We start from the raw sequence: 24100 nt of genomic DNA on the forward strand, positions 1-24100 counted from the left end.
ACTTAGTATATGGTATGTCGTGCCCCTAGGGCACAATTGTAATTTTGTGCAACTTATCGTATTTTTCCTAAGAGATTGTCATGTGCTTAGCCCTCTGACCTCAAAGAGTTCAGAGGTGTTTGTTATTAATAAATATATTGTTTATTTTCATACCAACCTGTGTGGTGTCCTTTCATCTGGTATTCAAGGGGTTATATGTGGTAAAACAGCTGGCTTCACATGCCAAAAGAGTTTAACCTAAGACTGCTTTGTCCATGCTACCATTAGGATAGCTGGTCTATAAGGTTGACTTACAACCAATCACCATAAGGGTTGTTTGGACTGATACAAGGTGATCACTAGAACTAGTGAGCATCATATATCAGGCCAACTTCTCACATCATGGTTAAGAATGATGAGCACTTTGGCCTTCTACCGGAGACATTGATTTAATTTGTTCTGATCTTTTCTTCTCAACCATTTTTCCCTTAATTGTCAATTTAGTGTGTTCGTTTGTAAATATTTTATCTACACCTGTACATAATGCATTCACATCACATAGTCACTGAGCACCTATTTCACTGAACTATATGTCACTGTTTATTTAGACAGCTTTAGAAACTAAAATAAATATTCTGATTGTTTCTGACATGGATGAAGTAATTTTCATTTTTGTTTGGGTTGTGTTGCTTTGGTATCTAAATTGAATGATACTAACATACGAGTTACTTACCTTCGATAACGATGTATCTGGTACAGATGATTCTAGTCGCAGATTCCTTAATGTAGAATTATCCCCAGGCGTCAGACTGGATCCGGCAAACTTTTGGTCACAGCATCCCAGCGCGCCGGGGGGGGGGGGGGGGGGGGGTTGGGGGGGGGGAGTTCGGGACAGAACCATTTAACTCCGCCCTGACGTCGTCCGCGTACGTGACGTCAGCGAGGATACAAAAGTCCCACCCCGGCGCGCCTACGTCAGTTTTCTTTGGAGAACTTTTTCCGCGCCACAACGCAGAGCCATCACAAACAAAAACTGTGAGAATACTGGAACAGTGTGCGAAAAAGCCAGCCAACAGAAAGGGAAACAATGAATGGTGAGGAAACTACGCCCCCCCCCCCGCGGCGGGATGCCTGGCTTCCACCTTGGGGATGCCCAGTACGGGTATCTCACAGGGAAAAAGCCAGGACGGGTTCCCAAGGCAAGCTCCGAGATGCCTACGGGTAATCGAGCGCTATATAAGAACGCATAATAATAATAATAATAATAATAATAATAATAATAACAGTAGCATCCAGAACAGTGCCAGACACTATAGTACCAAAAGACTTGGAAAGAAAGAATAGAGTACAGCTCCTGCACAGCAAGTCTGCAAATAAATACAACAACCTCTCCAGGGCAGAAAATATGTGAAAAGATGCACAGTAGACAAAGAAGTCTGTAACCACCGTCCAGATCCGAGAAGGGTACCAGAGCCAGAACAAAAGAGTAACAACCATTCATCCCCAGCCAACACGAGCAGGGAGAAAATCTCCTGGAAAGGGGTTAAGGGCCAAGACCCAGCCAGGGATCTCGACCCCAAGGACAGCAAAGGAGTCAGAAGTGTAAGCAATGAAAAGAAAAAAGAACCCAAGCAACCCCATACTGGAGACCAGGGTGCAGGGGTGCCGAAGTGCCCATGAAACCACCAACCATTCAACAGAAAGGAAGGAACAGAGCAACAACAAGACGAGCATCCCCCATGGCAGGAAGTAAGAAAAGGCACTTGCAGAGGACAACCACCCGGAGGTAGGCGAGTGCCGAAGACCAAGAAAGGTCTTTCACAGAATGGGGAGGAAGGGTGAGTGATGAAGGAATCTGCGGCTAGGATCGTCTCTACAAGATACATCGTTATCAAAGGTAAGTAACTCGTACATCTGATAGAGACTACTAGCCGCAGATTCCTTAACGTAGAATAGATACCCTAGCCATACCAAAGGGGAAGGAGGGTCTGCTAGAGGACCTCTCTAGCTCGGACGAACATAAGACCCCAACAGGGGACAAGTAATAGGGACAGCGAAAATAGCCCAGCCCTCCCCGACAGGGGATGAGTCACAGGGACAGGGGAAAAAACCCCGGTCCCCCACCCCCCCAAGCAGGAGAGAACCCCAGCATCGCGGAACAACACCGGCTCCACAAGGGATGTGTTATAACGACAAAAGAGGCAGCCAAGCCCTCACCAAGCAGGAGAAAGCAAGGGCAATACGCAAGGTGGCCAGCCAGTCACTGTACCAGGGGACCTCCACCAAAAGCCCCAGAGGTACTGGCTACGCTGAGGAAGAAGAGCAACCCACAGACTCCAAGAAGAAGGGGTAGAAACAAAGACAAGAGCCCTCTACTGGAAACACACCTAGTGAAGATGGCAGCCGAATCCATCACAGCTGGAAGTCAATAGGCCAGACAGAACAGCACTTCAGCAGTAAGACAGGCGAGAGAAGAAAAACAGTCTCACAAGGCTCCCGCCAAGCAAGAAGCAGGGGCGCCTGGTCCCACGCCAAGACCCCTAGCCGTAGACCAGAAGAGCAGGCGGACGCAGCTGGACGCCGACAAGCATCCACGAAACTAAGCGTCCAGACCAAATCGGCCAGGCGGGACGCAGACAAGTGCCATGAAACTGAACGCCCAGACCACAATGGTCTTCAACAAGGGCGAGGCCAGAAAAAATCCCGAACGACCAGCCGGAAGTTAAGAGGAACAAGTAGGACGAACCAAGTCATCAACATAGGAAATTAATTCCTGTGGAACACCAGACAGAGGACCAGGCCGAACGGTAGACAAAGGGCAAAAAACACCGCAGCACAACACCATAGATGGCCCAGAAACCGCACCAGCGGCATACAGCGACAAGTATGGGAACCACTCTTATGGAAGAAAATTCCGTATCAGAGAACAAAACTATAAACCTGCAGCAGAACCACAGAAGGCTTAGAAAACAGCCAAAAAGTACATCCTTGCCAAAAAAGGAGCAGAACCAGCAGCCAACTGAAGAGAAGGGCCAACCAAGAGACCCCGAGGGCACAGCAAACCACACAGAAAGTGTAACAGCCACCCCAAACAGCAATACCGGTAGCAAGTGTGATAACACCTCCCACCAAGTCCCGGAGGATCAACGAACCCGCCTACTGAGGAGGAGGACGGAGCCTCACAAGAAGACGCTGAATGGCAGAGTCTGCATGATTGTTAAACAGGAGGACACGTCAAAGGGTAGGTCAACCAGACGTTCCCTAATATTTTCAGGAAAAACAGCATCACATAGCCAAGCATGGCGACGGAGAGCCACAGAAGTGGCCATAGCACGGCCGAGAGCATCGGCAACATCCAACGCCGCATGAAGAATAAACGCGGCCAACTCCCTACCATCCAATACATGGCCCCGCAGATCAGCAAGGGCACCCTTATGGGAGACATGACAAAGAAGGGACTCCACAAGAGTCCCACAGGCTGGAAGTAGCCCTGGTCAACACACACAAAGTGTTAAGCGCCCGTAAGGCGGCACGGGAATAAGCAGCAAAGACATTACGCCCCCATGAATCTAATCATCGAGACGGAGGAAACAACACCACTGACAAGCACGGAAAAGCATTCCGCAGAAGAGCGCCTTGAGTATAAGAATGGAAGGAAAGACAGACTGGGTCATGCGGAGCAGGACGTTGGCGATGCAGGAGTGCCTGAGGCACAGGATCGCATGTGGCAGGGCGCTCCCATGAGAGAATTATGGAGTGACCCTTCAAAAGTAAGGAACAATTCCTGTCCACCAGAGCCCTGGTGGAGAACTTCCAAAAGGTTGTCTGTAGGAAATGGAGTGACAGGTTCGGCCATCCTCAGAATAGCAGCTGTGGAAATAGCCCGAACAAAGGCGACACTGGCCTCAGTAGGGCCCCGTGGAGGAGAAAGCAATTCCTCCGTGGGCGACGGCTGTAGACTGTCCGTCCCCAAGGGCAGCTGCAGGAGGAAGCGGCCAGCCCCGGAATAGTGGGGGATCCAGAGAAGAGTGGGGAACCTGAGGGGCTCCAGGGGAAGGCGGAGAGGCTAGTGGAAAGGCCAGCCGTGAGCCACAGAAAGAAGGGTTCGAGGATTTAGACCGTGGGGACGGCAAAGAGCCCTCCCTAGAATATGCCGGTGAAATAGCAACAATACGGCGCCCAGTCTCCGGGGAGGAAGACACCAACAGATGACATACCTCGGGAGAGGAAGGAACCTCGGGAGACGAATCAAGAACCCGACGCCAGTGCGGCTCCGTTGAGTCTGCCACCGGTGCCTGACCGACATCGGTCATCGCCAGAAAGGGCACTAGCGGCACCTCGTCGACCTCTGCCACCACGTTCCCCAGGAGATGGGGCCAGGGTCGACACCAAAAAGGCACTGGCTCGGCCTCAGACGGGGCAGCCGCCCGTGTCGAGGACCGAGAGGGACTCGGAAAAGCACCCCAGGGCCCAGCCTCCACCTGCGACTCCACCGGAGCCGGGGAGGGAGGCTCCCGGCGGCGAGACGGCGCTGGCTCGGTCTCTGGCGAGGCAGGCGCCCGCGTAGAGGACCGAGTGGGACTCGGGGACAAGCCCGGAGTCCAGGCGATCTCCTGCGACGCCACAGGGAGCCCCGTAGGTATTTGCGGCAAGGCAGGGACGCCAAGTGCTGAAGAAGGGGGCCTGAAGGACCACACTACACATAAGATGTCCACGGGTCTAGAGACAAAATGCTACCTTGACAAATATGCAATTGTAAAAAAACAGCAAAACTAAGAATCTAAGTGTATGATAATAGAATTCTCCTCCAAAGTAAGGATACCCATCAGTCACCACTCGGTACCGCCCTAGTCATCATCTGGGACTCCTTTGGACATTACCATTGTGAAGCATAAATGATGAACACAGGACTTGATGAAATGTCCTAAGTCAAATTATAGATCACTAGATGGTCCTTAGGGTGTTAACTAGTAATCATGTGTGATGGGTAGAAAAAATTGCAGTGCATGTAAGTGTAAAAAAATGTGAATTAAGATTGGGTACGTGAGAGACGCAATATTTTATTCTTTTCACTCAATTGCCCAAGATTAAAAACAGAGCAAAATAAGGCAGTCCCAACAAATATCTGCCCGAGTTATTATTAGGTCGACATGTTTCAGCAATATAAATGGACACTCCTGTCCTTGCCTTCCTCAGGACCTTCAAAAATAATTGCTACTACAATGTGCAACATTAACAAAAATGTGTATTAGAAATGAAGAAAATAGTTTCACCTGGAGTCCTAGGTGTCTAATGATTTCCTTCTGCATGTGGGTTGATTGCCCACTATTTCGCAGCAGGAAAAGGCCTCTCCTCACCTCAACTGGCTGCGGCTCAGGGAGAGGAAGCACCGCTCTGTCCGTCGGTACTTCTCGCCGTCTTCCGAGCCGTCTCGGGGAGGTCACACCTCGACGACACCACCCTCCTACGACCTGAAGCCGAAACCTTCGGTGCCGGAGCCGCCAGCGACTCCGTGGAAGTCCCCGGCGCGGCCAGGAATCCACGGACATCTCAGGAAATGGAGGAGGTGCCAAAGAAGCCTGCAGAGCCGCAGCGTAGGCTATCATTTGGGCCGTAGTTGCCCCAATACCGGGAAACGGCAGGTAAGAAGGCGACAGGAGGAGACGCATGTCCCGAGGGGAGCCGGCGCCCACCGCAGTAGGAGGACAGGGCCTCGGAGACAAGCTGAAGGACCTACCAGCCGGTTAACCACATCCCTGGGGCCGTGGCGAAGGGCGATGTCCCAGACGAAACCGGCGGCTCCTTGCTTCCGAGGTGGGAGACGGACGCTGGGATGACACCGACCTGGACAAGCGGGCCAACAGCAATTTCAAAAGGCGCTACCGCCGTGATTTAGGCTTAAGGTGCTGACAGGAGTCGCAATCCGTCAAGTCGTGGTGCTCACCCAGGCACCACATGCAGATCGGTTGAGGGTCCGTCGCGGACATGGGACGTGCACAAGAGGTACATGTCTTGAAGCCCGAAGGCATTCGCACACTGTTCCACTACACCGAAGAGTGAAAAGGAATGGAAGGCCTGAAAACAGGTCAGGACACAATCCGGATCCGCATTGCACGCGGAAAGAGAAAAAAACTGATGTAGGCGCGCTGGGGGGGGGGCCTTATGTATCCTCGTTGATGTCACATACACGGATTACGTCAGGTGGGAGTAACGTGGCGCCGTCCCCGCGGCGCGTAGGGATGCTGTGGAAAAATGTTTTTCGGATCCAGTTTCACGCCTGGGGATAATTCTACGTTAAGGAATCTGCAGCTAGTGGTCTCTATCAGATTGAATTGCTAATGCTCTTGAGAAGAAATCATTGTTGTACCCAACGGAACCATTGTTCTTTTGGTGCTAAATACCCAGGTTCTGAGGGACACAGGGTTTCCCCATTGTTTTCGTGTAACTTTCAATCCTGAAGGCAGGGTGCTCGGTTATAAATGGGAGGGTGCCCCTGCATGAGCAGGACACCCCTACAGCATTCAAAATCCATTCTCCCAGGCTGTAAGTGCATCAGCTGTTGCGATACATAGAGTGGCCTTGCGTCATTACGCGCTGACCATCTCTAAACTGGCTGTAACAAACGCAATCATGTTTGATATCAAACCTGTTGGAATGATACCCTCTCCCATAAATGGTGTGGGAGGCAGGATTCTATGATTCCATGCACTGTAAAGCTCCTCCGGGAGTCCCTCAGTGCTCCCGGTACCAGTCTTCTAGTCCTGGACAGCACAACCTGGCTGCTGCGACCGCAGACATGATTCTGCCCTTCTGCTGCTGATCCAAGCTTGAGCAGGGGAAGGTAGACCATAGGTATCCTGTCAAAGGGAGGTGGGACCACCTCCCAGACAGGGTTTGGTGTATTGGGGTCAGGTGGGAGCACTTGCCAGCGCCACTCAGTCTGCTTGAAGGGCACATTTGGTGCCCTCCTTGCATAGTCCAGTCCAAATCAGCTCAGGGAGCCATTGGCTCCCGCTCTGGCGCAAAACTGGACAAAGAACATGGGAGTATCCTCCCCACTGTCCGACCCCTACCCTGATCCTGGGCTCCCGTGGACCCGAAAGACTCAGCAATACAGGTGGTGGTTCTTCAGATCCCTCGAGGCCTGCCCTGTCCTCTCACCAAGTTTGAGGCCAGTATCCCTCGTCGGAGCCACAGGAACCGAAACCCATCTGCACCTGCTAGTGGTGAGTCACCTGGATCTTGCTGGTCCCGACAGTGTACCTTCTCTTTCCACGTTGGTTGAAGTGGCAAAGGCTTGTTTGTGCTTCTGACGGACACCGACCTCTCAACTCTCGACATCAGACATGGGATAGCTCGTGCACAGCTCCTGGTCTTCCACAGCGTCGCCTGGTCTGCACAGCTGCAGTTCCAAGGTCACGGTCAAGGCTCCTGCAACACTCTACTTTGGTGGGCATTGGTCTTCCAGGCCTCCTGGTCATTTCCAAGTGGCATAGACTCTGTCCCCTCTGCTTGCAGGTACTTTTCATCCTGAATCCACCTTTGGGTTCCACAGGACACTTTCACGTTCTCCAGCAGCGCCATCTTCCTAAAATCCTAAATTGAGTTTGACGGCCATTTCCGACGCCACTTCACACCTATCCAACCGGCTTCCCTGGTGTAGGTATCCTGATTCCGAGGGTATCCAAGGGTGGGGTGGCTCTCCAACTTTCTGTCTTCCATGGGATTTCTTCAGGGTCTACTGGTAAGGGTCCTTCTTTGTTAAAATTGCAACCGCAACTTACCCATTGACTTGTATTGAGCCCGCAGTCATGTTCCCATTCTGCACACGGCCTCCGTGGTGTTTCTGATTACTTACCTTGGGTGGTTCCTTGGGTCCCCGGCACTTCTACATCTTCTGGGTACAGTCTTGACTCAAGTCGTGGTCCGCATACCACTATTTTAGAATATGGGTTGGTCTCCCCCTGGTGACCACTGTGTATTTCGTGCTACTTACCGGTTTCTATTGAAAAGTATTGCATGCTTTGTGCTTATCTCCAGCTAGGAGATATCTGTATGTGTTAGTGAGTGTCTTATAATAAATACATATTTTTATAAATACACTGTGTGGTTCTTTTTCACTTAATCTATACCTTTAAGATTATGTTCTGGTAAAACAAGCTGCTTTACACTTCTGGACTAATCCTGAGGGCTGCTCTCCATAGCTACCACTTAGACAGCTTTCTAAGGTTGTCTACAGCCACTAAATTCATCATAACGGTTGTCTGGATTGGTGCAAAGTGCCCACTTACATAAGTGTACATCATATACCAAGCCAGCTTCTCACAGTTAGTTCAAGTGCATACAATTAAACTCATACTCAAGTAAAAAACCATTGTAGTAGTATTAATCACATGTTAGAAATTGACACCTTCACTATCTAAACAATAGAGAACAGGCTGGACTGACAAGACAACTAAACATTATCCTAAAGTGCAGTGTACTGCTTCTCTTGCATGTTTCCGGTTTCTGTACTCAGAACACTAATCTAGTACAGTTTCACTGTAGGGGAGCTTATATATCAAAAGGCCTAGATGTACTTGTAAAAGACACACAATTGATGGACGGAATGCAGAACGAATCAACACATTCACCTCCAGTCAAGAGATCTGGGTTAAATCCATCATTCTTTTGCTCACCATGCCACCCCAGTTTAGACCTGGCCATATACAAATCAGTCTTGACCCTGTGCCTCATGGGAACAGTCCAGCCTGAACTGCCAAGCCAGGTCCTTCCTGGACTGGAAACAAGCATCCGAGGACGGGTTTCGGGGTTTCATCCCTCTTCAGCCAGGATAGCTTGATTCCAGTGGCACAGTGAGCCCAGGAACCACGTGTGGGCATACCTGGCGCACTTAGGACGAGAAAGCAAAAGACTGCCAACGGAAAGCCCGCCTCCAACTGCCAGTGTCAAAGGGAAAGACCAGGACCCCTGACCTCCGAAGATGTGCAGCCATCACCTTCATCACAGAAAACTGTGCTCCTTTCCCAACACAAACCCTAGTTAGTGCTTGTAGGCCTCAGGATGGGTGTATGGAAAGAGGTATCCTATGGATCCAAAGCCACCTTCCAGTCTGCAGGGTAGCGACATGCAGCAGAGTCAGTTTTTAATCTGTTACAAACTCTGGATGAATTTTTAGGAAACGCTTTTAGCTTTTGATACCTGCTCATTTTTTATTCATTTATTTATAATTACTGTGCTTAGCGTCATTTTCATTCCTTGGACGCTTTTTGGCTACTCTTATTAGGACTGCCTGGCCGTGTTCAGGGCAGGCAGTCCTTTATTTATTTTACGTGCACACCGTGCAGGAGACATTCTACCTTTTTTTGTAGGTCACTCTATTTAATGACGGCCGGGCTGACGCGTGCTGCGGGTGTGCCGCTGGCGTGCCTAAGTCAAGCCAGTCTGCGCCGTTCCGTCGCCAGGATCCCTGATCTTTTTCTATTAAATCACCGCAATCAGGACAGGATTCTCTACTCTACAGACAAACTTTGTAATCTTGGTAGTACACACACAGATGGCTCTAGCTCCTTGTGCAATTCTGTCTTCCCCTTCAATCTTGAGGGGCCCACCGCCTGTTTAAAATGTAAATTTCAGTGCTCTTATGTGGGTTTAGCGTCTGGCTCACAATAATATTATAGATTAAATCCATCTAGCAACCACTCGCGGTCAAACACACAATGGCCTTATTCTTCTTTATCACCCACTTCTACCTCCTCTTCTATCTCTGGCTTTCTACGCAACATCAGATCCCTTGCCAAACACGCAGCTGAAATTTGGGATCTACTATCGTCACTTTCACCTGACATTGTTTTTTTTAGCAAAACCAGGCTGAACTCTTACTTCTCCAACCATTTCGATAGCTCTTCCTGATAACTTTTAGATGCTGAGATTAGAAAGAGAAAGCAGATCCGGTGGATGTTTAGCCATTATTTTTTAAAGACCCCATAAAGTCTCAGTCATTGATACTGGGCAAGCAGATTGGCTGGAGATCTGTATGTTTAGAGTGGAAATTTCCCCTAATGACGGCTGGAGGCAACGCCAGGTTATAAAAAAAGATTTTAGTCTGTGTCTAAGGGAATTCATTGCCCTCCATGTTCCTGTGTCTCAATATTTTCTTTTAGTGGGTGACTTTAACTTTCATAGAGAACATTTCTCTAACTCTGAGGTAGTTCAACTTATGTCTGTCCTAACCTTGTTGGGCCTCCATCAGTAAGTTACAGGCCCCACTCATTTGGCTAGTCATACCGTATACCTAATTTTCACAAACTCTCCAAACCCTTACCTGGATAGATAACTTCTTAATATGTTTTCAGATCCTTAAACTTAAGGGGCCTGCACAGAAACAAAAGTCACTCATGAAGAGTACTAGACACTGGTGTAAAATTACTCCAGATGCATATTCCTCGGTATTTGACTTTAAGCTCACAGACTCTGACATAGAGAACGCCTTATCTGATTATCACTCACCAGGGACGCATGTCCACCGATAGACAGGCAAGACATGCACAGCGAGGTTGTAGGAACACGCCAGGGCGACAAAACCCCCTACGGAGGCGGGGATGTATTACGGACAAACCGTAGACAACCAATGGGAACCCTTGGAGAGAAACCAACCCTATGGATCTTGTGAGAAGTTGGCCTGATATATGATGCTCACTAATTCTAGTGATCACCTTGTATCAGTCCAAACAACCCCTTATGGTGATTGGTTGTAAGTCAACCTTATAGACCAGCTATCCTAGTAGCGTGGGCAAAAGCAGTCTTTAGGCTAAACTCTTTTGGCATGTGAAGCCAGCTGTTTTACCACAATATAACCCCTTGAATACCAGATGAAAGGACACCACACAGGTTGTTATGTATTTATTAACTAACATACACCTCTGAACTCTTTATGAGGTCAGAGGGCTAAGCACATGACAATACTACAAAAGAAATACGAGTTCGCACAATATTTACACGAGTGCCTTAGGGGCACGACAAACCATATACTGAAAACAATGGAATGCGAGGAAGGAAAGTACTGTAAGGAGATCCAGAGGCTGGAGGATCGGTGGGACTACACTACAAACTAGGTAAGTAAGGAGCAGGAGGCACACGGGACTCACGTGCAGAGTGGAAACTCTCACGCGGGATGCGTACCAACGTCTATTGATCTTACAATTTAGAAAGTTACGGATTCCGGACGAACCCGGCTGGATGGAGGGAAAACAGCAGTGGACCTGGACACTAGGATAGTGGACACAGACTTCAGCACCTAGAAGCTTTAGTTACCTAACCCACAGGCTGCGGGTGCATAGGGCTGAAGTGGTGTCGGGTTTGCTGCGTTGATCCCGGTGATGCCTGAAACAAAGAGTTGCTGGCAGGCAGCCAGATGGAGGAGTCCGGTGGTTCCAAGGATGGAACTGGGAAGGAGTAAGTCCTGAAAAGGAAGGGGACAGAGTCTTGGTCACTAGCCAGTGACGGTGCTGGAACCAGGAGGGAACCAGATGCTGTCGCCGCGTTCAGGTGAAGGAAGGGTCGCTTCTCTCTGTAGCTGCGCGGACCAGGAGCTGTTCTTCACGACCAGGCTGGAGGCACAAGCTGTCCCACGTAGTCTGCTGCTGTTGGCGGTGTCGGATCGTCGATCTGGACAACAGGCCTTGGCCAATGCAAGCCACGCGGTGGAACAAAGATGGCGTCTGGTGTGGACCAGGAGGGTCCGGGGTGCTTCTCTTTCACAAGGAAGCAAGGGCCAGTCTGGGGGACCAGACTAGCAGTGTCGAAATCTTCGGGTCGTCGTCTCAGAGGTCACTAGCCAGCCGGCAAGTGACCAGACAACAGGACAGGCAGCAACCAGGCAAAAGGGCCCCACGCAGATCACGGGGATGCTGGGGGACTGGTCTTTGGTGCAGGAGCTGCGTCGGTGTGGGGCTTCTCAGTCCCCAATGCACTCACTCGAGGAACTCTCGGGGGTCGTGCTGGAAGCGCTGTGCAGGTTTCTTCAAGATGGCCGTCTCCACGTTGCTCGTCGCACCCACGGGTCCCAGCTGTGCTGTGGATGTGGGTAGAGGTCAGAAGGGTCTGGAGGTCCGGGTCTTGTCGAGCTGGATGGTCGGATTACGGGCTGGAAGGACTTTACAGCAAACCGCACAGGAGCTTGATGGTGCCTGCGAAGCAGGATGGTCACTCCCTGACCATAGGGGAGATTCTTCAGTCTTCTGATGTTCAGGAGGTCGAAGGTCAAGAGTTTCTTCGTGGAAGTTGTCAAGATTAATCTAACTGGGAATGGGACCAGCTCCTACCTTTATTCAGCTAAAGGGGGCTGCACTACGACTAGGTCCCTCCCCTGGGTGGGACCAGGAAGGGGGGTGGTTACACCCCCTATCCTTTGTCCGGTTTCCCGCCAGGGCTGGGGCTGGACTGCCCCAGCAACTGGTTGGAACCGGTGTATGCACAGGGCACCTTGTGGGCCCCAGGCATGTCTCATTCCTTTCAGCCTTGGCCTACCTAATACACAAAATCCTGTCTGGGGTGGTGCTAGCACCTCCCAAGGCAGGAAACCCTTTGTCTGAGCCTCCCTTGCTGGAAGGACTCCCAGCAGCAGGAGGTCAGACTTGTGTCTGTGGTGGCAGCATCCATCTTGTGATGCTGAGGCTCGAGTTAACTTTAACCGGGGTTCACAGTTACAGACATGTTGTGTCCCTCTAGAAGGGTGGAATGCTACCCCCGTCGCCAGAATTGGCGAGGGGGTAGTATTCCAATTCGTATGACACCTTACTCGACATGTTTTGATAATGTTATACCAGAGTTAGCATTTAACCGCGAGGATTATAATGCACTTAAGAGTATATGGTATAGCGTTATCATGGAACAGCTATTAGGACTTGGTTCCGCAAGCTGCAAACGGGCTCAGCTCATGCCAGAGCACCATCTCACATAATTCCAAGCACTCTGCCTTCAGGATTGTTAAGGCCTGCCATAGGAGTGACTTATAGGAATATATGTGTCCATTTTAGGGTTAGATATAGGAATACTATATCTAAAGCAAAGGATGTTTACACCACCTTGCCCCAGCTGTCGTGCAGCCAGTTGTGTCAGATTTGGGTGGCCAGCCAGGGGTGGCATAATACATGCTGCAGCCCCTGGTAGGCCCTGGGTACACCTATGCCCTGGATACCTAAGGTATACTGTACAGGGACTGATAAGGTGGCCCAGTACCAATTGGTAAATGCACCTAAGGTACATGCTTGTCAATTTACAGAGAGAACAGCTAGGCTGTGGGTCTGATTAGCAGGCCCACAGCCAGGGAAAGTCGTAAACCAGTGAAGCAAAAAGCAAAAATCTGGGGTGGCCATGGGATTGCAGACCCCACTCTCCTACAGATCTCACCAGAGGAGACATCCTACAACAGTAGGAAGAATCAGCTTGTGTCAAAGGTTCCTGGGCCAGGAAGAGTAGCAGTATGATTGCCAACAAATACCCCACATAGGGTAAGGCACAACCCTACAAAAGCAGGGTCCCTCTTGAGACAAGCTCGCAGGCAGAGGCTCAAAAGAAAGGTAAACACAGCTTAACCAGCTATACCAGAATAAGTAAACCACACAGCTGAGCAGCCACACAACCCAGAACATCTGCAGCCCACAATGGGTAAGAGAAAAGAAAGGGATGGCACCATCACAAAACCAAAAATCCTCCACGAAGATTAAAACTGAGGAAGATACATATATAGGAGGCGCCTGACCACCGAATCAGCATGGGCGTCAAAAAGAGTGACCCCATCAAATGGCATATCTCTAAGCCGCTCCTGAGCAGGCTCTGGGGAAAACGCCAGCAAGCAACCACGCGTAGGGGCGTAAGGCAACCAACCTGGGTATAGAATGACCCACAGAGTCCGTGGTGTCCATGGCAGACCGAATTGAAAAAGTGCGCCATAACATGGCCATCAAGGATTAGAGGGCCACATCGGCACAAGAGTTCTCCGGCAAGGAGGGGGGGAGCCGTTCAACAGCGTCCCAAAGGGCAAATTAAGTCCGAGCAAATACACACAACGTGTTGAGGGACCGGAGTCCCGAGCTGGCGGATGCAAACACATCGCGGCCATATGACTCCAACCACCGAGACTCCCGAGTAAGAGGATGCAACGGAACAGGAGTCTCAGAGAGAGCTGCCTGAAGCACAATTTCACTAGCTCAAGGATGGAGGGTCAAACAGGTGGGAGTCGGTCGATGGCGGTGTGTCACAGCACAATCCATGGGGTCCCCCAAGGAGGGCTGTGCCCACGGTCCGAGAAGGATGTCAAACAATGACTCTGAAAAAGGTAACAATGGTTCCATGTTCCCCGCGCCCTGGTGGAGAATATCCAGCAAAGGCTCAGAAGGACTAGAGACTGCAGGCGGCTCCATCCTTAAAATCTTTGCAGCCCTGACGAACGTTCCACTAGCCCCTGTGTCCCAGCGAGGCATTAGAGCAAGTCATCAGTAGGTGAAGTATGCAAGCTAAACTGGCCACTTAATAGAGGCTCAGCAGCAGGAAAAGTAGGCCAATGCTCCATTGTCGCCTGTGCTGGAGAGCAGAGAAATAACTCTGGGTGCTGAACCCACCGGGACCACATCCTCCACCAATAAAGCTGGAGACGGTACCGGCGTCGAGGCGACGTCGAGCCGGCGTCGGAGGCCTCTGAAAAGGCCCAGAATGGCAGAGTGGAGCAAGCGTCGTCGACCTCCGAAAAGGCCTCGACTCCCCGAGTAGAGCCGGCGACCTTCAAAAAGGTCTCGACCCCTTGAGTGGAGTCGGTGACTTCCGAAAAGGCCTCAACCCCTCGAGTCGACCCGGCGTTGGCGACCTCTGAAAAGGCCTCGACTCCTCGAGTGGAGCCGGCAACCTCCTAAGAGGCCTCGACCCTTCGAGCCAGCGTCGGCGACCTCCGAAAGGGCCTCGACTCCTCGAGTCGAGCCGGCGACTTCCGAAAAGGCCTCGACCCTTTGAGTCGAGCTAGCGTCTGTGACCTCCGAATAGGCCTCGACCCTGAGTCGAGCTAGCGTCTGCGACCTCCGAGAAGGCCTCGACTCTTCGAGTGGAGTCGGCGTTGGCGACCTCCGAAAAGGTCCCGACCGCTCAGAGTAGGACCGGCGTCGACTCCTGAGGTGGAAACCTGCAGGAGAGAGTATGCCGAAGCAGTGATGTGCACCGTGCCACAGCCACCTCAAGTGATGCCGCAGGGAGCCTCGGACAGTGCTATGGAAGGGCTAGATGTTGTGGGATGCCCCTCCGGGCCGTGTCCAGATGTTGAGCGACTTTGGTGACAGAGTCAGGGCACTCGGTTGGAGCAGAGGGTAAACCTGCCGGCGGTGTCCCAACCCGTGTCCCTAACCCCCCTGTGGGGCCTGGAGGTAGGCCAGGGAGGGGGGGCAAATGCTTAACTGAGGTAGGTGAATGACGGCGACAGTCCTGGGACCTGCCCTGAACAAGAACGTCCTCCCGTGAGGATTGGCGCTGCGTGGACAACTCCGCTGGAGAAGGAGGCCTGCGTCACAAGGGGTCCGTTCGGGACATCAGGGCAGACAGCAGCTTCATGCGGCGTTTCCACAGGGATTTTGCCCGCAGCTGGTGGAAAGCAGTGCACTCCATGGAGTCATGGTGCTCTCCCAAGCACCATATACAGGTGTCGGGAGGGTCTGTCGCTGGTCTCTGTTGCGAGCAGGTCCGGCACGGTGTGAAGCCAGCAAGGGGCATCGAACACACTGTTCCTGGACGCAAAAGGCATCGAAAAGGCCTGTAAGCAACAAAAAGAGGTCTGAGGTATTACTTACCTGAATCCGCGTTAGGATGCGGAAAAGAAGAAAACTGACGTCAGCACGCCGGGAGGGACTTATGTGGCTCCATTGACGTCACTCCCGTGACGACCTCAGGACGGAGCAGGGCGACACCGCCTCCCGGCGTGCAGAGGTATTGCTGGGGAAAAAAGATTTTCCGGATCCAGTCTGACACCTGGGGAAATATTTTAAGTTAAGGAATCTGCGGCTAGATGACTATCAGATATCATGCAACAAGGCATTGCTCAAGGTCCCCAAGTTCAGAAAGGCAAGATCAAGTTTCAGATCATTCTCCTTTCCTGCCCCACATCGTTGGAGTAAACGGACACAGCAATTATGCACCTGTAAAAATCACTTGCAATTTAGGAAAGCTCTCAAGACTCATCTATTTTAAAGATAGCTTCTTCTATCTGTCGTCCCGGTATCCCGCCGAGATACCCCTTCGGAGGTGATTCAGGCGCGTAATAATTAAAAATAACATAACAAGGTTTGGCCTAGGCCCCTAAGAGGGTGTCGGTCAGTGCCTAATTGAAAGGCAGCAGGGGCTCAATATCAGTCTGGCCTGGCTGGATGACTTCCATTAGAACATTAGATTTGACCTATAAGGTGGGGAGTTGGAGGTCAAGAACTTTGTCTGCCCTCTGCATAACAATGGCAAAAGAGGCCCTTTCCCCAGCAGCAGGACCAGGAGTGAGATGAGGCCAGAATCAGAAAAGTGTCTAGGCCTCTGTCATCCAGGAAGTCATCATACCAGTTTTTCTGAGGGAACGGTTATCTGACCCGGACAAGGCATGTTACGTAAGGGACATGCCTTGAGGAGGAGGGGCACTAAACGGGCGTAGGTGGAACACTGGTTTGGCAGAAACTGAGTACAGCCTGGGTAGAGGTTGTAGCAGCACAGACTGAGTTGGAGAGCACAACAGGAACCTCGTCCTCTGGCATCAATGGAGTCAGCGTCTTGATGGAGTCAGTGTTGATGTTCTGGGAACCAGTGTGGGTCGTGGAGCTGTTACTGGCTTCGGAAAAGGCCTAGGGACGAGTTTTGAGGATCTGGCACGAAGGGCGAACGCGCCAGTGGTAATCTAGACTGAAGCCTTCTGGCTCCTTGAGGCTCGCAGGTGCGCCAGAGGGAGCTGGAAGGGATCCAAAAAGTCGGAGCATAGCCTTGTGGAACTCATGCATCTGCCTCTGTGCTGCGGATGGCCCCGGAAAATCAAGTCGTGCCAGGACTAGTCAATATCGACCGACTTAGGGATCAGGACTGAGAGGCATGGAGACACACCGACACCTTCTCAGGTGTACAAGAGTGATGTAAAGGGGCAGAGTCCCACTTGGATTTTTCATGTTTTTTTTTTCTGACTTAGCTGAAGATTTGGAGCACGATGATGAGTGACTTTGGGATCGACTCCTGTAGCTTTTAGACAAGGAACAGGACTGAGACCGCCCCTTTGACTTTAACCAGAAACAATGTGGAGTCTTGCGATGTTTGGTGACATACAGCTTTGCCTCGTGGTCTCATATGAACTTTAGGTTATTGAAGAGCAGTCACTGCAAGCCTCGGAGTTGTGACTCAACCCAGGCAACCTTATCTGACAGGGTTTGAATCCTGTTGTCTTGTGTGGTGACCCTTTCCTTACACATTCTGTACAACTTAGGTAGAAAACAGTCTTCAAGATACGAGAGGTAGCTCAGGATCCACGTCTGGTTGCGCAGAAAAAAAGGAATGGATAGCAGCGCCTAGACGTGGTGCTTATATGGGGCCCGTATGTCATTTCCAGAGCAGATTGGTGGTGCTTAGATTCACCTACTTGCGTGCAGAGGTACTGCTCAAAAGTTCAAGGATCTAGTCTGACGCTTAGGGAATATTAAAAAGGACTCTAAGGTTAGAAGTCTCTATCATCATTGTCTCACTGGTGCTGAAACATCCTTGACACATGCCAGTAGGGCACTAGTAGGCAATGTTTTCCCATGTGCCATCATTTCAGAAGGTAAAGCAGTGCTGGTGATGTAAAGAAAAATCTACAACATTTGCGGAGACTGTTGCAACATACAAGTAAAATCAAAGGTTGTAGGACACACTATATGCTGTCATTCAGTCTGGTAGTTATTGGCATCATTTGTTTTCAGACTTCAGCTTATCAGATCCGTCCCTGGCTTCCTCTTTTCATTGATTTCAGGACTCTTGGTGCTCTGAGAACATTATTATCTCATTTTAACCCATACTTTCAGATTAAGAGACTCATTCACAGCAGTATAACCCACCTTCAGTTTAGCAGCCTGGTGAAAATAAGCAGCACTGATGCATTTCCTGATGATATCCCAGTCTGTACCACATGACGACAGACTCATCCTCTGCTGCACCATGATGTCCTTGAGTTGAGCACGTACTTCCCTCACCTGCAAGAGAATCACACCGTCAGAGAGGTAACAACATCATCTTTTGAATATGAGAATATCTCCACACTCCTTGCTTATTAGTCTCACACCATCACCACCTACTCTTTACAGGTTGCTTTTCCATCGTAAATATGTTAAAAATCTAAGACCAAGTTCAGAATATTATGTGTAGGTAGTCTGTGACATTAAGTTTAATAATGAGGTGTGTAAATTGAATCCAGTCAAAATTTCCGTCCTCCATCCACGGACATCCAGGCCCTCGTATTTCAACTAATCTAGGGGTAGTTCAATGCCAGATTTCTTCATTGCATGTAAATTGATTTGACGACAATATACTGAAAATCTAGCATGGATTCAGACTTCTCGTACATATGTAGCAAATATGTTGGATGCTGTTGAGCTCATCTACTCAATTCCTTTTCTTTTTTTATTTCACTCAAGTGCCTGTATGCTTTGTTCCATTCCATTATCTTTTTTTTCGCTTCCCTAGAATTTACAAATATAAGAAGTCTTATTGATCAGCAAAGGCTATTTTCCTTCTAAAATATGTACTTTCATCAAGAGCCTTCATAGCCACCTACCCAACATTAAATTTACATCATCCACTCTATCTCGAGAACGTTAGCACTTGAGCTGTCTATACAGAGAGTCATTTAACACAGCTTCAAGGTTCCAAAGTTTGTTAGCTTTGTGGGATGCGGTAAAGTGCGGAACAAGATGGCCTCATATTATGAGAGCTTGGCATTTAAGTCACCAATAAAGGGGAGCATCATGATAGAACAGATCAAAATCTAATCATGGTTTGCACCAGAAAACTGCAGGCAAAGCATGGGAAATAAACACAAGATATGAATCAAGAGAATCATCAGTTCATGGCTAAGAATCAGCCAGCCTAGAACAGACACCCCTCATCCAACCTTGAGTCTAATTAATTATAGAGTGCGCCATGGCTGACCTGGAGTGCATATTTGAAGATGTGGCTCCCAGGGAGTCGTGGCCAATGGAACGCCCAAGTGACTTCCCAACAGGAGGAGGAGCTGGCAGCTGAAACTGTAAGGTCAACGGTAATGGAGAGTAAGGGCTGGAGTTTCTTGGAGAGCAAGAGACAACCCAAGGCAGACACCTGGCTTAGGAGAACACTAAAATGCAGCAGCACAAAAACGGAGGTCTCTCATATGTTGGGGGGGGGGGGGGAGTAGAGATAGGCCAGGGAGGGTAAACATTAGCCTCCTCTTTCACCCTTTCTCCTTCCAATCTGGAGCACCTTTTGATAACAAGGGTGAAGAGAGGTTGGTCAGTCCATCATACACCCTCTCAAGTTTGCGCAGATACATAAAATATGGATGTTTTGAGAGCGAAATTTACATTTCCTACCTAAGTTGCTTTATTTAGCTCCTTCTAGGTTATGTTAGGATCGTCCCTATTTTGGGGAACATCCATTGTTAAGATACAGGGACCCTCACCTGCAGAGGTGCACATTTTCACCATCGGGTCCTGTTCCTTGTCAAACAGGCCCAGTATGCGGCACTTCGTGGGGGTCTTTTATCCTCTGTTCAACAGCAAGCTGGCTGCCTGACATAGTTTTTGCCCCCGGAAGGTTTTTTAAAAATGATTAAAGACTGAGCCTAAAAGAGTGTGTTAAAATGATCTATACATATCCAATCTAAAGAAGATGTATTGGCAATTTGTAATGGAATCCATGAAAAGAATAACATTTGAAATGGGTGTGATTATCCATAGAATCATTGTAGCAAGCCAACCTGTTTCTTGCCTTTGGTGACCCATGTAGATTCTGTGGCATTCATCAGGACCATAGAATAGCTTTAATCTTAAATAAAAAAAAAAGACCTAAATAAACAAGTTACCTTCTGTAACTTCTTTTCTGGAAGAGATTCTATCTACCCCCAGATTTCTCACCTTTTGAATACCTCCAACCATCAGACTGGATCCAGCAACCTTTTGCAAAGCAATGCCCCTCAGAGCTGACAGGCTTGCTTGAATCCTGATGGAGCAGTGAGCCTTGCTCATTGCACCATCAGGATTCAAGCAAGCCGGGCCGAAGACGGCTGAAATGCCAGAAACCGGTCCCCGGTAGCTTGTTTCCTTCCCAGTGTAAGAATTGGCTTGGTAGTTTGGTTTTCCCTGTTCCCATCATGCACTGGGACAGGAACAGACTAATTTGCATATAGCCAGGTTCTGAACTGGGATGGTGCAGTGAGCTAAAAAACGGTGTTGGATCTAGCCCTGATCTCTTGACTGGGTGAGAGTATTCTGCTTAATTCAGAAACTCTGTCCATCACCACCCCTTGTTGTTAAATATTTTGTCCACCCTAAGCGTGGAAGGGTATACTCAGATGTGAGTCCCTTGCTCATTGCACCATCAGGATTCAAGCAAGCTGGGCCGACGACGGCTGAAATGCCAGAAACCGGTCCCCAGTAGCTTGTTTCCTTCCCAGTGTAAGAATTGGCTTGGTAGTTTGGTTTGCCCTGTTCCCATCATGCACTGGGACAGGAACAGACTAATTTGCATATAGCCAGGTTCTGAACTGGGATGGTGCAGTGAGCTAAAAAACGGTGTTGGATCTAGCCCTGATCTCTTGACTGGGTGAGAGTATTCTGCTTAATTCAGAAACTCTGTCCATCACCACCCCTTGTTGTTAAATATTTTGTCCACCCTAAGCGTGGAAGGGTATACTGAGATGTGAGTCCCTTGCTCATTGCACCATCAGGATTCAAGCAAGCCGGGCCGACGACGGCTGAAATGCCAGAAACCGGTCCCCAGTAGCTTGTTTCCTTCCCAGTGTAAGAATTGGCTTGGTAGTTTGGTTTGCCCTGTTCCCATCATGCACTGGGACAGGAACAGACTAATTTGCATATAGCCAGGTTCTGAACTGGGATGGTGCAGTGAGCTAAAAAACGGTGTTGGATCTAGCCCTGATCTCTTGACTGGGTGAGAGTATTCTGCTTAATTCAGAAACTCTGTCCATCATCACCCCTTGTTGTTAAACACCTTCCTTTAAGGCAACATCACACCCTCTGATGGGCAAGGCATTCTGGTTATTGTAGTGGGCCTAATTATATATATATATATATATATATATATATATATATATATATATATATATATATATATATATATATATATATATATATACTTTGTCCTTTTCTATCTCGGCGTGGATGGCACTGAGCTAATCCAATGCTTTAAGACTTTGATAGAAAAACAGACATTTGAGGTGAGCAGATCTAGAGTGGCGCTAGTGTTGAGAGTGCTTTAACAGGAGCTGCTTTCCATCTAAACTTGAGAACTACCCAGAGTTCTCTCCTTTTTTTGCATAATTTATGCATCACTCTATGCCTGAAAGGGATGTGTTTTGACTTATACTGGGTGCTACCTTGTGTCTGGACAAAGCTATACCTCTCTGAAGAGCTCTAATTAGAGCGAAACTCTGTCAGGGGTTGCTTTTATTCATTTCAGGTTGGCTTGAGTTGGTATTTTACCAATTCAAAGCTGTAATACTGTGCCTGGAGTGATAAATGGCTTTTGCCATTTTACAGCGCGGCAAGGACAGCACTGTGCTAGTCCTATGCTTAAAGACTTTGCTGTAGTAAAAATGGCAAAAGACTTTGTTCTTTTCTATCTCGGCGTGGATGGCACTGTGCTAATCCATGCTTAAAGACTTTGATAGAAAAACAGACATTTGAGGTGAGCAGATCTAGAGTGTCGCTGGTGTTGAGAGTGCTCTAACAGGAGCTGCTTTCCACCTAAATTCGAGAACTACCCAGAGTTATCTCCTTTTTTTGCAGCATATATATATATATATATATATATATATATATATATATATATATATATATATATATATATATATATATATATATATATATATATATATATATATATATATCACCTCTTCATGCTAGCACCAGTTTCTGTACTCGGTAGCAACAGATGTGGAGCCTTCAAGAATCCTAATATTGATATATTTTTGGAGCACAGATGTTTAGCTATAGAATCATTCTGACAACAGATTGTCATGAGACCATTCCACACCACAGAACGGGGAAATGTGAGGGCAAGAGAAGAATCTGCGGTTAGAGTCTCTACCAGAAAAGCCGTTCCCTAAGATAAGTAACTAGTTCTGATAGAGACTTCTTACCGCAGATTCCTCACCTTTTGGACAGATACAAAAGTAGTACCTGCCAGGTTGTGGGTCTGTGGAATGGTTTAAACTAGAAAAACCTGTAGAACAGACCTGACAAAATGCCCTTCTCCCCTGACTTAGTTATCTAGGCAATAATGTTTGGTGAATGCATGCAAGGATGCTCTCGCATAGAAGCCCCGGCAGTTTGGCACGGCATCCCACTCACTAGCAGTATGCAACGTCTTACACGCACATTACCCACAATGATGGACAGCTCACTCGAGGGACACCGGCACCTTTTGGCACGGTGGCAAAGTTACAGCTGCAGTGTAACGGGCGGAACAAGAAATTTCGCAAGCACGCCAAATTCTGCGTGCTCGCAGAGATTTTTTGCCGCTTCGCTGAACTTTGCGTAGTGCGACTACGCAAATTCCACCCACCCCTAATCATATCCCGATTGTCAGGGACTCTCTGCTCCAGAGGATAGGTGCAAAATTGCACAGTGAGTATCCTGAATGGCTCAGATGAAAGGAAGCATTTGAGAAGGAGCAAGGCATAACTTCAGCACGTTAATAGTGAACCCCAGTGAATGCAGATGGTCAGCTGTAGTCTGGAGGTGAGTAACAACTACCTGTGGCAAAAATATCTTCAGCAGTCAATTGTCGTGGTAGGAAAAAACTTTGTGGACACCCGAGGGGCACTGGTGAGACCATAGGGGTGCACAGCAAACAAAAAATTTTCCTGTCCCACCGGTAACCGCAGGTAATGGCTATGGGTCTGCAGATCGGGTAATGAAATTAGGCATCCTGCTGGTCCAAGGCTGCAATCCAGTCTCCAGCGTCTAACACAGAAAGGACCAGAGCAGGATTTAGGATCTTGAATTTTTCCTTCCTCAGGAAGGCATTGAGATGGCGCAGATCTAAAATAGGATGAGGCCTCTGTCCTTCATTGGCACAAGAAAGTGGCAGGAATAACAGCCACAACCTCTCAATTGCTCCTTATGCCAAAAAAACCCGCACTTCCTGGCGCAATAAGCAGAGGTGGTCCTCCGTCAGCCTATTGGAGGACCGTGGCAGGGTCAACTGGGTTTCTAGCAGTAAAAGGGTATAATCCAGCTGGACAATTTGAGGCACTCACTTGTTCAAAGTTGAGGCTTGCCATTGGGGCAGGTGGTGCTTGAACTTGTCTCCAACAGGGGGCCTGTCTTGTTGCAAGAGCATAGGAGTTTGGAGGCTGCCAGGGTGGTGGGGGACTGGGCAGATCTCTGGCCTAGGTTTCCACAGGACTTGTGGGAGACATGTCCGAGGTCATGCAAAGGCTGAGAAACTTGCTGGGTGTGGTGGTTCTGCTGAAAGGGATGCGACTGGAAGCCCAGACCAAAGTAACGGAAGGAACAAAAGAAAGAGTGAGGTTGGCATGGGGTCATGGCGAGCTACAACAGCCAGGTGGTGACGCTACTCTCCTTGAAGCGCTCAAGTGCTGCACCAGCTCTTTAGCCAAAACAGGCAAGTGCCATCGAAGGGCATGTCTATTAGGGATGCCTAGCCCCCCCCCTCCCCCCCAAAAAGCCAGGGGAACTCCGTGAGGCGTGGCAGTGGAGTGCAACTGATGAAGCAATGGCCATGGCCATGCCCAGCAAGTCTGTCACGTCCAGCCCACATCTTGAGGTGAACTTTGCTGTCACTGTCATCGGCAATAGCCTGTTCCAGGATGGCTCGGGCTTCCTCCAAGACCATAGGAAGCACT

At 49.2% G+C, this 24100-nt stretch overlaps 1 protein-coding gene across 1 annotated transcript in view; it reads right to left on the bottom strand.

The window, feature by feature from the left end:
* Positions 1–24100, bottom strand: part of DHX38 (DEAH-box helicase 38) — a 1077951-nt gene that overhangs the window by 133342 nt on the left and 920509 nt on the right. The window contains exon 23 of the mRNA XM_078670369.1: positions 18075–18209. Within this exon, the coding sequence (XP_078526495.1) occupies positions 18075–18209 (135 nt within the window). The remainder of the gene's footprint in view (positions 1–18074; positions 18210–24100) is intronic.

The sequence above is a fragment of the Lissotriton helveticus genome, chromosome 12 (assembly GCF_964261635.1).
Source record: "Lissotriton helveticus chromosome 12, aLisHel1.1, whole genome shotgun sequence".
In the NCBI taxonomy this organism is placed as follows: Eukaryota; Metazoa; Chordata; class Amphibia; order Caudata; family Salamandridae; genus Lissotriton; species Lissotriton helveticus.